Source organism: Ptiloglossa arizonensis, chromosome 4 (genome assembly GCF_051014685.1).
Source record: "Ptiloglossa arizonensis isolate GNS036 chromosome 4, iyPtiAriz1_principal, whole genome shotgun sequence".
NCBI lineage: Eukaryota > Metazoa > Arthropoda > Insecta > Hymenoptera > Colletidae > Ptiloglossa > Ptiloglossa arizonensis.
The window spans coordinates 8,835,480-8,848,121 of record NC_135051.1 but is presented as its reverse complement, the minus strand read 5'-3'; the positions used below and the strand labels follow the sequence as shown (position 1 = coordinate 8,848,121).

The 12,642-nt window shown below is 45.7% G+C and overlaps 3 protein-coding genes across 3 annotated transcripts; 1 reads left to right on the top strand and 2 right to left on the bottom strand.

Annotated features, from left to right (window-relative positions):
• The first annotated feature begins 108 nt into the window (after positions 1 to 108).
• Positions 109 to 1,074, top strand: LOC143145632 (calmodulin-like protein 4). The gene is made up of 5 exons (XM_076309186.1): positions 109 to 237; positions 328 to 358; positions 430 to 561; positions 628 to 810; positions 891 to 1,074. Exons 1-5 carry the CDS (start codon positions 235 to 237, stop codon positions 989 to 991), a joined length of 450 nt encoding a protein of 149 aa, XP_076165301.1. The 5' UTR covers positions 109 to 234; the 3' UTR covers positions 992 to 1,074.
• LOC143145629 (neuronal acetylcholine receptor subunit alpha-10) lies at positions 601 to 11,789 on the bottom strand. Its single transcript, XM_076309183.1, is given in 10 exon segments — positions 601 to 1,655; positions 1,773 to 1,914; positions 1,985 to 2,163; positions 2,729 to 2,863; positions 3,386 to 3,602; positions 5,772 to 5,955; positions 6,227 to 6,381; positions 7,272 to 7,408; positions 11,601 to 11,768; positions 11,771 to 11,789. Coding segments are annotated over 10 exon segments (1,572 nt in total). The 5' UTR covers positions 11,775 to 11,789; the 3' UTR covers positions 601 to 1,404.
• Positions 7,380 to 10,730, bottom strand: LOC143145631 (uncharacterized). Its single transcript, XM_076309185.1, has 2 exons — positions 9,380 to 10,730; positions 7,380 to 8,757 (listed from the first exon to the last, which is right to left on the bottom strand). Exons 1-2 carry the CDS (start codon positions 9,401 to 9,403, stop codon positions 8,173 to 8,175), a joined length of 609 nt encoding a protein of 202 aa, XP_076165300.1. The 5' UTR covers positions 9,404 to 10,730; the 3' UTR covers positions 7,380 to 8,172.
• Positions 11,790 to 12,642: the final 853 nt, after the last annotated feature.

Genomic DNA, 12,642 nt, shown 5'->3' with positions numbered 1-12,642 from the left:
TTCGAATAAAGATCGATCGAGCGCAAATGGTAACCAATTCTTACGTTAGGTAAACGTTTCGTTAGAGACGTCGAAGGTGTCGCCACCGTACAGTGACAGAATTCCGATACGGTTAGAGTAAATAATTACTAGCACCTAACCTCGCCCAAAGTAATGTTACTTGACACGTAAACGAAGGATAAAACGCGAAGCAAACAGTTTCGACGAGTGTTTTAGGATTATAGATTGTCGATTATGGTAAGTACCTTGACACTGTTTATTGAAATATCGATTACAATTTATTGCTTTCTAAAAGTGTCTATCGATTTTGTTTACTTTGAATTTTAGGCTCGTTATTTTCGAGAAGAAGACATAGATGGTACGTTTACTTGCACTATCGAATTTATTGAACACGATTACTTTTTACGCGTATTTCCTATATTTTTACAGAATTCAGAGAATGTTTCTATTTGTTCGCAAGAAACGGTCAAATACGTACCTTGGATGAACTTACGATCATTATGAGATCGTTAGGATTGAGTCCTACTATCGCAGAATTGAATAAATATTTAAAGGACAAAGGTATAAGCTAGTCGAACGGGTGAACAACGACGAGCAATATATAAATCAATCGACTTTTACGCTCAGGTGGAAAAATGTCGTTTGCCGATTTCTTGGAAGTTATGCATCTACAAACTAGAGCTGAGGATCTTCCGAAAGAAGTGATACAAGCTTTTCAAGCTGCGGATAAGTCTAGAAGCAGTACCATACCTGCTCGTCAATTGGCTCACATGCTGCTTCATTGGGGAGAACAATTGAGTAGCAAAGAAGGTTGCGCGTGTTGTTTTTGATTAATAAAATACAACAAAGGATTACATCTCATGACTAACTTACTCGTATTTCTTTTTCAGTTGAACAAATATTCAGAGAGGCCAATGTATCTCCCAGTGGACAAGTCAAATACGAAGACTTTGTAAAAATAGCTTGTGCCCCGGTACCCGATTACTATTAGAGATCTACAATTTATGTATTTTTATGAAATTTTTACAACGAACTGACACTTGTATGTTTATAATAAAGGACTATCATCGTAAACAAAAAGAAAGAGTTTATTTCGAAACCAGTCAATTTCTAATAAACGAATATTATACACATTTTCTTTCTAAAATCCTTATAGTTAATCGACTTTACGTCGTATTTCAAGAGTCTCTTCTTACGTATATATTTCCGGGACGTTTAATCGCGTCAAAGATACCTTCCCCTACTTTACAATTCGAACGAGGAAGAAATAATCTCTGCTTCCTAAACGGCAAACTTGCGAATAAAAATCGCATCGACGAAATATCGACCTTATTCAAAACAAAGTTACTCGACGGTGAGCTTAATTAATTTTACTTTCCTATCGAACGTTTCGACGCGTCGATCTCAGCCCTCTTTGGCAATGTTCGTGGTCGGTGGTGAACCACAAAGGATGACAGTGGTACTGACGATTGTTGTCAGGAAAAAAACGCAGAGAAGTGCTCGATCGCTGACCAACGCGACCTGTTTCCAATCTAATTCCATTCTCTCTCGACGATCCTGCTCGGCGAGCCGTCCCTCGTTCCTCTCGATCGTCGCGTGCACTCTTCCCAGAACGCGCGACCATTGAGCCTCAAGGCCGCCCTCTTTTCCAAGATCTGCGCCAGTTTTTATTTCTAATTTACAGCGAACCGAACACGGTAGCCGATTCGACGAGATCCACGTCGAACTCGTTCTCTCTGCTTTCGATCGACAATTAGACAGGAGACTCTCACCTAAACTTGGACTGCTGCTGTTGCTCTCTTCCCTTCTGGTCATGAACTTGGGCGACGATTGCGATTGCGACTGCGATTGCGTCATTTCCGGTTTACAGTGCAACGGACAATTGTTCTTTCTTCTCGGAGGGTCCATGGGTTCCTAACGCAAAATAGACTCATTCGCAAAAACATCGAAGAAAACGATAGTTCGACGAAGGAAATGACTTTACCGATCTCTTCTCCTCTTGAAAGTTGAGGAAAACTACCCTAGCGAGTTTGTCCAAGACCAAAGATCGAACGATACCTGGAACTCTGGTTCCCCTAACTCCCCGATGATGAAGATTCAACGTGACCACCGCCAATCCTGAAGCGAACGACACCAGGCATATACTGACACCGTAATAAAGACCTGTAAACAACGAAAGGAAATTGCTGACTATTCTGTTCTCAAAGAATTCCTAATTACGTCGAATTAATTTTCATAAAAGCATCGTAGAACGCTCCGATCTGGTACAAACGATTCTTCCATCGCGGTTCCAAGAGTGCAGACGCTTGTGCAAAGGTTGAACGCGATTCCATTGTGCTTCGCATGGGTACCAGGGGATTTTTAATCAACGCGGTTCTATCGATCCACCGCAACCCTGTACAAATTCCGCATCGGTTTAATTTTCATTGTACGGCAAACGGAGAGAACTTTTTCGATTTCGGAAAGGAATCGAATGGATTCGTTTGTCGGGAAAAAGCTTTCCGGTTCTCCTTGACACGCAGTAAGAACGTACACAAATATTACAGCGAACAGAATTTTACGTCCCGATGGAGAGAGATAATGGTCCGTCCAATTTTCTCGCAGTAATTTAAAACGCTTGCACCTTTGACTACTGTCGACCAGCTTCTTTTACGTTTCGAATTCGTTTCTGCAGCGGTTCTACGAGCTTCGTTCGCGATCGAGCAGCGTCCATCGCACGTGTACTCACTTATCAGCGGTGTTTTCTCCGTGGGCGGTAGTGTCTCGCGTATGGTCATCAAGAACACAGTCATGGAGAGAAGAGCCGAAATCCCGAGAGTGACTTTTTCCCCCGATTCCGACGGCACGTAGAATACCAACAGAGCTGAATAAACGGAGGGAACACCTGGCTGGGTAAAACTTTTCCACCGGTACCGTTCTCATCGTGGAATATCGAACAGAAGGCATTCTTGGACCGCGCGAAAACTTTGGCACGTGGCGAACGAAGAAATAAAAGGAAAGCCTCCTCGCTTCTACGCGGAAAGAAAGTTTCGCATAAATTTCTCTCCCAAACTGGATAGAATTCAACCCTCTTTCGTTAAATGAATTTAATCGAAGATGTTACTAGGAAAAGAGATTCAAATTCCCACAATCCCGGTGAAAATTCCCTTCAGAACTGGAAAACCATAAGTTCGAGAGTCCTTTCTTTTTAGACTTGCTTCGTGATTTGAACGTATCGATGAAATTTCCTCCCAGCCATCCAATAGGAACACTACCTTCTTAAAAGAAAGAAACATAGTTCGATGGAAGAGTCTAATATTCCACAGCCTATTTCTTGCCCCTCCTTCTATTTTATCATTTCGAATTAAAACAGGCACGAAAGGAACAAAGTGCAATAAGAACTTACCAACACCGTTAATGAGAATGCAAGGAAGGATCAAATTAAAGACGTAGAACATTGGACGACGTCGCAGTCGGATTTCGTAAGTGATGTCCGGATAGGGTTCCGAGCAGCACGAGTAGTACTCGACGTTTCTTCTTGCGGAGAAATCCAGCAGGTCGAATTCACCGTTGGCCTGGTAATTACTCACGTCCCCCTGTTCACTTTGTCTTTCCAATTCGAGCTGTAAAAAATATTTTAACGATGGTTAGAATCGAATTAAGGATATCGATGCGAAAAAGGAAAAGAAAGAAAGTTATTCGAAACGAATTTATCGATACGAACGTACGGATACTTTGATGAAACGAAAGAATACGATTGCAACTCCGATGTATTTCGATAAATTCGTTTCGAATAACTTTCTTTCCCTTCCCTGTTTCAACAATGAATCGAAGAAACAAATAAGAAAGTTTCGAGCGTTGTTCGATCATTGGTACTAAAGTAATCGGTCGCGATCTTAGACTCTAAAGATTCAAGCGGTACAAGATGCGATCGAATAAACATCCGACATCGTAGGCTGGTATCACAGTTTGGAACGCGTCGAAGGGAGAGTAGGGAGTGTACAAACTCGTATAAATATGTTTTCCTGGTTTAGGAACTCGTCGTCACGGCGTCCAATTAGCTCGAGGTAGGAAAGTTCGATCGCGGAAGGTGGATTAAACGCGTTACGGCGTCGTCTCGAGTTAAACTCGACGCAATTACGTGCCAGTCTGGCTCTGTAGCGTCGTTTGGACGTATCGGTGGACAGACGTTGGACAGGAAAAACGCAGCGATGAGGAAATCGTTTCGCGTTTGATGCGACGGGACAGAGGAAATGGGAAACTTCTATTCGGCGGTCTGGCGATCCGTGAAAGAGGAAATTTCGCGAGCAGAAACGTCAGACAGCGAATTAATCGCGCATCGTCGATCGTGTCATCGAGCGATCAACGTCACGGATTTTCTAATAGGCAGGGCGCGAGAAGGATAAATTTTTGCAGCAAAGCCTGAGCTCGGATCGTATTCCCAGCGTTTTAGGCGAGGAAAACGTAGCGACACGCGAAATGTATTCAACGACGGCGTATAGGAAATGGGGAAACTCCGTGAAAGGGTGGGTGTCTCGTCGGCGCGGAGAAACGGTTCGCATTGAACCCATCCCGCATTCGGGATTAAGCTCTTCGATTCGTCCGAGCCATTTTCGCGTCTCGTCGAGCTCGGTACTTCCGATTCGGCCGCCGTTAAGCGTCTACATCGACAGACCTCTTTTCGACAAAGTAAAACTGTACGAACGGCTCGCACGTCTTGCATCGATTTTCCTCTTTCGTTCGCGTTCCCAATTATACGATTTAACGCGTATACAACTCTTCGGAATTCCTGACACGAGTTACACAAATTTACAGAAAACACCTTTTTCGTATTTTCTTCTACCATCGAAGATACGAGTTTACCGGCTACGCGCGAGATCGAGCGAGCCCCGGTACATCGAGGACGAACTTTTAATTCAAGGGATCCGGGGAAGCCGGAAAAAGTCCAGATTTTAAGAGAAGGCGAGGCACAATAACGAGAGGGACCCGGACGGCAAAAATTTCATCCGAGACTCTCCTCTTCCTTGAGAAATAGAAGCGCTGAATCTACCCGGGTGGATAACGATCGAGAATTTTTCCAGACAGAGAAAATTTACTCGTCGCGGCCACCACCGGCAACTTTCAAGGTTTCGGCGAAACCGAAGCTTCATATTTCTTTTTTTTTTAATTGTCCGTCGGCAGAAGCAAGGTTCGATACATCGCTCTCCGATTTGCATGCACGGTACCGAGGGAGGAGCTGCGCGAAATTGAGGGCAATACGGTCGAGAATTTAACTCGGATGCAGCTCGCGCAAGCTACGGGATTAAATCTCGTAACGTTGTTCGTTGAATGACCGATTACGAACTTGCGCGCGGAATTATCGACGACGATCGAGAATTCGTTATCTAGTCAAACCGGGGATCGTCGAGGTAATTTCAATGATAATCGAACATCGTTCAAAGAAACAGTCCGGCCAGCAGGCGTTCGTACACGCGCATCGGTCCCGACGATGTTTAATCGCCTGGAAAACTGCACGTGCATATGTATCGGCTTCCGTCGGTCGCTCGAATTCGCAGCTACTATTGTCCACCGTCTGTCCTCGAATACGTTTCGTTTGCGTTTTCTTCTCGCGTATTTACAGAGAATGGCAGGAACTTGGGCTTCGTTTTTCTTTCTTTCCGCCGAGACGCTTTTCAATTACCTAACTCGGAAAATAAAGCCAACGCGAAATTATAAAGCTCTTTACGCGAAATGAATCGCGAAACTTTTACCGATGAGAAACGCGTTATCGCGCGAACTTAACGCGGTCTTACTTGGTATCCGTCGTACGTCCAGGATGCCCACTTCAATAAGCATCGTTGTTCGTCGAAAGGGAAGAACTCCACGTCGATGTCGCAGCTGCTGCGAAATATCCCGTGACTCAGCCATAGTACTTCCCCCGTGTGGCTGACGATCACGTTCGTGTTGATGACCGCTGAACTGTACTGTGGATCCGCGCTGTGGAAAGACAAAATCGGTCAATAAATATGAAAAGTTGGAACAAAGTTAAGCGGAACGTGACTAGAAGCGTCCATCGGAGATCGTTTTAACCCCATTGATCACTTCGACTAAATATATCTCCCCCTGAGGGGAGGGATCGAGTAACTGGACCTCTCTGGAGTACGGAAGACCTTGGACTCCAGTCTCCAACAGTTGCAAGGATGTTACTCTCGGGTCATTTTTGCCGCTCGAGGCTCGACGATCGCGCTGTCCTTTAATCGTCTCTTACTTGTTGTACAGAATCGTGTCTGGTCTCCAGATGCGGTTATAGGGTACGCGGATCACCCGGATTCCAGCGAATTCCGAGGTGTTCCATTTCAGATGATGATCCGTCCAAGATTGCGTGACCCAGCAATTCGTCGTGAGTATCTGGTTCTTCTCGTCCTGAAAAAAAAAGAATCAATGAAATAAGCGAGTCCAATTGGGCGCGTTTCGACGAGGATATTTTTCAAGCCTAGTTTTGTGGTTTTATCGTATCGAGAACGTAGAGTTCTCGTCTTCGTGGGCAACGCATTCTCGAGGGAAAAGTGTCTTCGGTTCTTAAGACGAAAGTACGTCGAGTAACGAATGATTCTCGTCGGGCACGCACACACGGAAGAGATAAATCTTCGGAAAGTTTCGTCGAGCGGGCTTACGCGTTCCACCGGCAATTTGTCTTACGTATTTTCGCTCGCTTCTTTCGAGTTAGCGCCCGTCCACGCGACGATCGTCGCGAAAGGGACGAGAAATACATCCGTAGAAATATCGTGATGAAAACTAATCGATACTCGGCGAGTTGAAAGCTGCCGTCGAGATACTTTCGCCAAAATGGACGTTAACGAGCAGAGTTCCATCGGATGTTGTTTGCACCGAAGGGGAGGATCTTTGGAAGATTCCCGCGCGTACAAAGGAAGAAGAAGAAGAAGAAAAAAGGATCTCGTGCTCGCTTGACTCGTCGAAAGAATTTCGTACGAACCGTAACTCGTTACTTTGTACGCGCCGTTACGATTTGGGGATTACACGGGTACTTTCGTTTTACCCGAGCTGCATAATGTTTCTCCGGCACAGAAGAGCCACGTTTCCCTCGTCTTGGTATTGAAAGGTGTTCTCGTCGGCGCGCGTGCCGTTTCTTTCCCTTCGAGGACGTTATATTTCACGAGAGATTGAAAAATTCGCTTTGAACGCGACGCGAATTCAAACGAACCTTGCACCGTTTCGAGACGTTTTTTTCGAAGCGAGCCGTTCGATCGAGAATCGATCGGATTCTCTCGAAATTTTTCCGCTCCGATACTCACGACATCGATAATGTGATGAAGGGAGAGTCCGAAGACGACCGCCAAGGGTTGAGACGAATTTTTAGCTGGTCGTACACCGGCGTCGTATCCATCCAGGAGGTACTTGGTCAGTCTGTACTCATGCTCGTCGCCCAAGCCTGCGACAAAAGCGATTTTAGTTCCTCCGAGATCCAGCGAGATGTTCCGCGAATTCTCTCTCCTCCCTGATCGCGAATCCGAGTCCTGTATCGAGAGTATCTGTTACAATGTTTCCGATCCGTACCAGCGGCCATTGTGTCTCGAAACGCGAGGAAGCCCCGTCCTTCCGGGACGAGAACCAATCCCTCTTCCGTTTCATCTTTTCGCGGAGCCAACCGTGCGTTGTCTTCGAACCTCGATTAGATAATGGATCTTTTAGCCAGGAGACAATAGGACGGGTGAAAAGAACAACCCGAGGAAATTACGGAGGACCTTTCGCCTTTGCGAACAATCGGATCGAAACTTTCAAAAATTTCCTCCCTTGTGAAATTTGCCCGGGCGGCTCTTACGACATTAGAAGAGAAGCTTTTGGCGAGTGGCGTTCCTGTCGAAGCCACGACCGGTGAAATTAAAATCGTGAACCACTCGACGCGAAATATTTTTCGATCATTGCGCCGATCTTTCGAAGAGAGACATCCTGTACTCGGGACGATTCTTGGCGTTCCAAGTTAAAATGGTAAAAATCTACCACTACTACGTGTACACCATTGTCCATGCTCGTCCCTTGTAGTCGTTTTAACGGCGTTTTCAACCTGGAAGCAAGCAATCGTACGTAAGAAAAATCTCGCAAAGAACGGTCTTCCTGTCGTTCGGTTTTCGAGGCATCCGCGCGAGTGTCCCGAGTCCACGGAATTTTCTCCCCAAACCCTCTTAATTCCGATCGTTAAACGTACGTCACCGTCGCGGTATAGCGGGTCGGCTTCATATGCGGAGGCGTTTTCACTTTTCCGAGTCCTTTAACGGACAACTTTACAGCTTTTTCCCCGATGTTCCGAAAAGAGTTCGTAATTGAAAAGAATCGAAATTTTGATGGTTTCCCAACCGCTTGAAAATCCATTCCCAACACCCCGAAGAGGCAAGAAATCCACTTTCGATGTCCCACGGATGGAAAAATCCACTCACGGTCCCTTGAAAATAAGAATATAAACCCACGGCCCTTGTTGCTCGGAAGGCTCGTTTTTTCGCTTCCCTTCGCCGCGGAAATTCTATCCCCGAGTAACGCTGTTTTCCAGCGGCGCGACATAAATCCACGCTTTGAGAACAAGCGGAGCGCAATGTTTTCGTGCCGCGCAAAATTCGAGTCGGATTTCGCGGTGTTAACGGAACGCAAAATAGAAGGAAAAAACAGCAGATGGTCCATTGTCCGCTGGAGAAAGAACTTGGTCGATGTTCGCGAGAATTTCGTCGTTCGTCCAAACGTTAGGATACAACGGTGCCGTTGCTCGTGCGCCAAAGAGGCTTGCGAGAGCTGAAAGAAAATCGGAGAATTTATTATTTGTGCATAGTTAATTTGCTCTCGATGACTCGTTTCCATGCGAAAAGCTCGAAGACGAGGAGGATCGACCGTTCCGAAACGATGCAATAATTCGTACTCCTGTTCTTTCGATAAATATAAAAAAAAGTCTCTTCGTCGCGTCACGGCTCGTTGTACGGCTCGTTGTACGGCCAATAGGCCGAGACCTTGTTACGTCGGAACCTTCGATCCCCAAAGAGAGCGAGAGAGGGAAAGAACGACGGATTGTTTCCCTCGATTGTAACGTTCGAGTCGAGGATAAAAAGCTGTTTCGACGAAGGCAGCGAAACGGACGAGTAGCCTACTTAAATACGAGAACAAGATTATCGATAGGGATCTAGAATTTGGTTCGGGAATCGGTGATCGACACGATTCCGACGCTACAAAAATGTACAACGCTGCTCGTTCTCGAGCTCCCTTTCATCCGCGTGTCGAGAGCTTTCGATAAAGCTCCCCGTCCGCGAAATAGAGTCCTCCGCCCTAAATCGGGAAATCTTCCGGTCCCGTAACGAGACGGTGCGTCGAGCTTATCGAGAAAACGACCACCTCGAACATCCTGAAAACTAATAGAAATTACGTTCACACGGTACCAGTTTCCCATGGATATTTCCCTCGCGTTCCGTTTCTTTGCCGCTCGAGCTTCCGTGTCTCGTCGGAGAAGCAGAAAATGTGTTTTAGACGAGGGATTGATGAACGCGGGCGCAAACTGCGAAAAACCATAAGACGAGGGATAAGAAATGCTCGGAAAGCTCTCACCCTCTTTCCCTTGCGCTAAACAGAAGAGAGTCGTTTGCAGGACGAAAGTTCCAAGGATACCAACATCTGTGTACCTACGATTTGAATTTCGAAAATTCTCCGCTACAGCGGAGGGTCCAACGATTGCTCGAAAGTATCGCGATGGCTCGTGATTCTCCGTTTAACGGATAATCTAGGGGTAAACAAACAGATCGATCCGCGAACTCGACGCACTCGGTGAATTTCTAACGGCAGGAAACGAGTATGCAAATCTCAACGATGTTCCGATCGCGAATTAGCGGCTCTCCTCTTCGCCGCGACGTCTGCAAACGTTTACACGGAAGACCAACGCAAACGTTCGATAACGAAGCTCCCTCGCGAAGGACCCAAAGACCATCGGATAACGCAACCAAGATCGCAACAAACTTTGAACAAACTTTGAAAGTCTTTCGTCGAACGTGCCTCCTGTTCCCGTTACCGCAAATTAACCCTTCAGCTCTCGACGGAATTCCGTAAGGACAATGGAAATGTTGTATCGTATCGTTTGCATTGTGTACTTCCAACGTACCGTGGCCTGTTATTGGCTACGACAATAACGAAACGTATCGAGACCGAGCGAGAAAGTGCGAACCGAGCCTCTGTATCATTTCGCAGGACTTTTTTGTCTTTGGAAACTAGGAACACGATGGCTCGTTGGATCTTTCTCTCGAAGAAAATACAATTAGAAATCATACGTTCACGAGCCTCGATTCGATAATACTTGGTAAAACGGAATGATTATCGGCAATTGTTCAAAGGAGAGACGCAGCTTCGACTTCGAGTGGAAAATATCGCTGAAAGTACGCTCGAACTGTGCGTACTTGGAAGTTCGTTCAACGGGGAAAGTTCGACGAATAAAATATCTTGTACTGTTTACGATTTACGTGCAACGTTTTTTCACGAATCGAGTTAAGTCTCTGTACGGTATTCGAAGGACGCGAGCGATAAAATCGAATCGGTGCAGTCGCCGTGAACTTTTTTTGGTCGTTTAACCGCAGGCGGGAAAATTTTCGAAGCTGGAAACTCATTTACAACTCAATCGGCGCCCGTGGAGTTCCCGACGAGGAAATCCTGTCGGGGCGAGCAATCCGGTTACCGAACAGACAGAAGAAATTGCCCTTAATCGTCGCGAGGCCAGCCTTCTTGATCGGTAATCACCGTGGCTGGGCTTTATTCGATCTCGGCCACGCATCGGAATTAAATCTCGTATGCAAATAGATCGACTTTCGTCGTAGATCGGAAACGAAACGTTTCGTGGAAGAAAAATAAATACATCGGCTCGGCGTCCCGCAGGAGAAGTACTCGCGATCGTACCGAAGGAGATTCTACGGGAAATTTAACGAGTTAACTTTGCATTATCGGAGTCGAGTAGAGAGACCGTCGAGGAATTAAATCGCGCGGATAATCGAGTATTTTCACCGCGATCATAATTGCATGAATTATTCAGAAGAAATCGGAATTCGATTTTTACATCTGATAAATTGGAGGAGAGAGAAGCGTTATCTTACTTCTCGAACGAACAGTATTTCGGGGCTCTGTATCGTCGATAGCTACGACGAGTCTATTTACTTTAAGTGGAAACCGAGAATAACTTTTGAACGTTCGCGTAAAGAGAAACGTATAACGAATATGTAACTAAGCGGGATAACGTGGATTGGGTATTGTCGTAGTTTCGTTTCGTTGGTGGAGCCAAGCGCGTCGAATCGATGTTTCGTATTACACGTTTCGGATGAAAAATTTTCAAAGATCGAGCTGCAGATATTATTCGCGTGCTAACAATGCGCCGCCTGCCTGTGCGAATGAAAATTTAGGTAAACGAACGGAGTTGTAGGTACGGTGTTAAATTGATAAATAAAAAGTTTGAAATCGCTTGGAAATAGTTCGCGCACCTGGATAAATATTAATCTCGAAATAAAATCGACTCGATGAAAAATGATTGCTGCATCGAATAATCGCGGAACGTAAATGGAAACGGTCGGTTTGAGCACGGTCAACACGATGGAATGCAAAAAGGAGGGACTCACCGTTACCGAAAGTGATGGCCAAAACTCCGTAATGAAACAACAGTACCGAAGGCGACATGGAATTGATGGACCACTTAAACGCGAGACCGCCTGTCCTCGACTGGTGTCCGATGCATTTCAACCACCGTGCAATTTCGACCCTGAATCCCGCGCTACCCCTACCAACGCGTCCATTTCCAAGGAAATTCGCGCAGGCGTTTCAAACAATGCAGACACGAATGTTAAACAAACCGCCGATCGTAGAGCTGGTATCTTCTATATCCATATATATACACATGTAGCGTTGGTCCGACTTTCGAGCAGCGCGCGTTTCTCGAATTCTAAATGCAATACCATTAATTAGAATAATGTTCGAACTGAACGGAACTTAAATTCCTCGACAATCGATCCGTGTTCAATTTGTCGTTAATTAAATGAAACTTACTTGGCTAATTTCGACCGAATATTTAACGCAATTTTTCTCTCGCCGAATCTTACGAGACTCGACCTGGATGCACCACTTTTGCCGGGAATGACTAAAAAGAAAATGTTGCTCTTAGAAACGTTATTGGACAAAGATTACACAGTGTCTTGTAAATTGTAACTTTGAACGACCACCCGTTTCGTGTTGTTTTGTTTTTCCATTGATTTTCACCTGTCACACCGACACATTTTCCAAATTGACAAGTGACCTGTTTATCCGCGGAGAGGACCTCTTCTCCGGATCCAGGAGTTCGATGAAAAATTCGTCGTCGTGCGTTTCGATCTTTTGCTCCGCTCGATAACTGTTTCACGATCCGAGGTGAATCCGCTACAATGTCATCGTACGCGTTCGAATCGTCTAACGAATGGATGCAAATAAAAGTAAATGTTTAAAGTGCGAAGGGGACGTGATGGTGGACATCGATCATTGCCCGAAATGCGCGGGTTCTCTCAAGTTCGTTAAGAAACCTGGTTCGCTCGTAATTAACGATACGTTGTCGACCGTGAAAATTCCCGTGGCACCTTTGGAGAGTTGTTACGCGATGCAAATCGTCTCCATCGGAGTCAGACCCGACGGCGT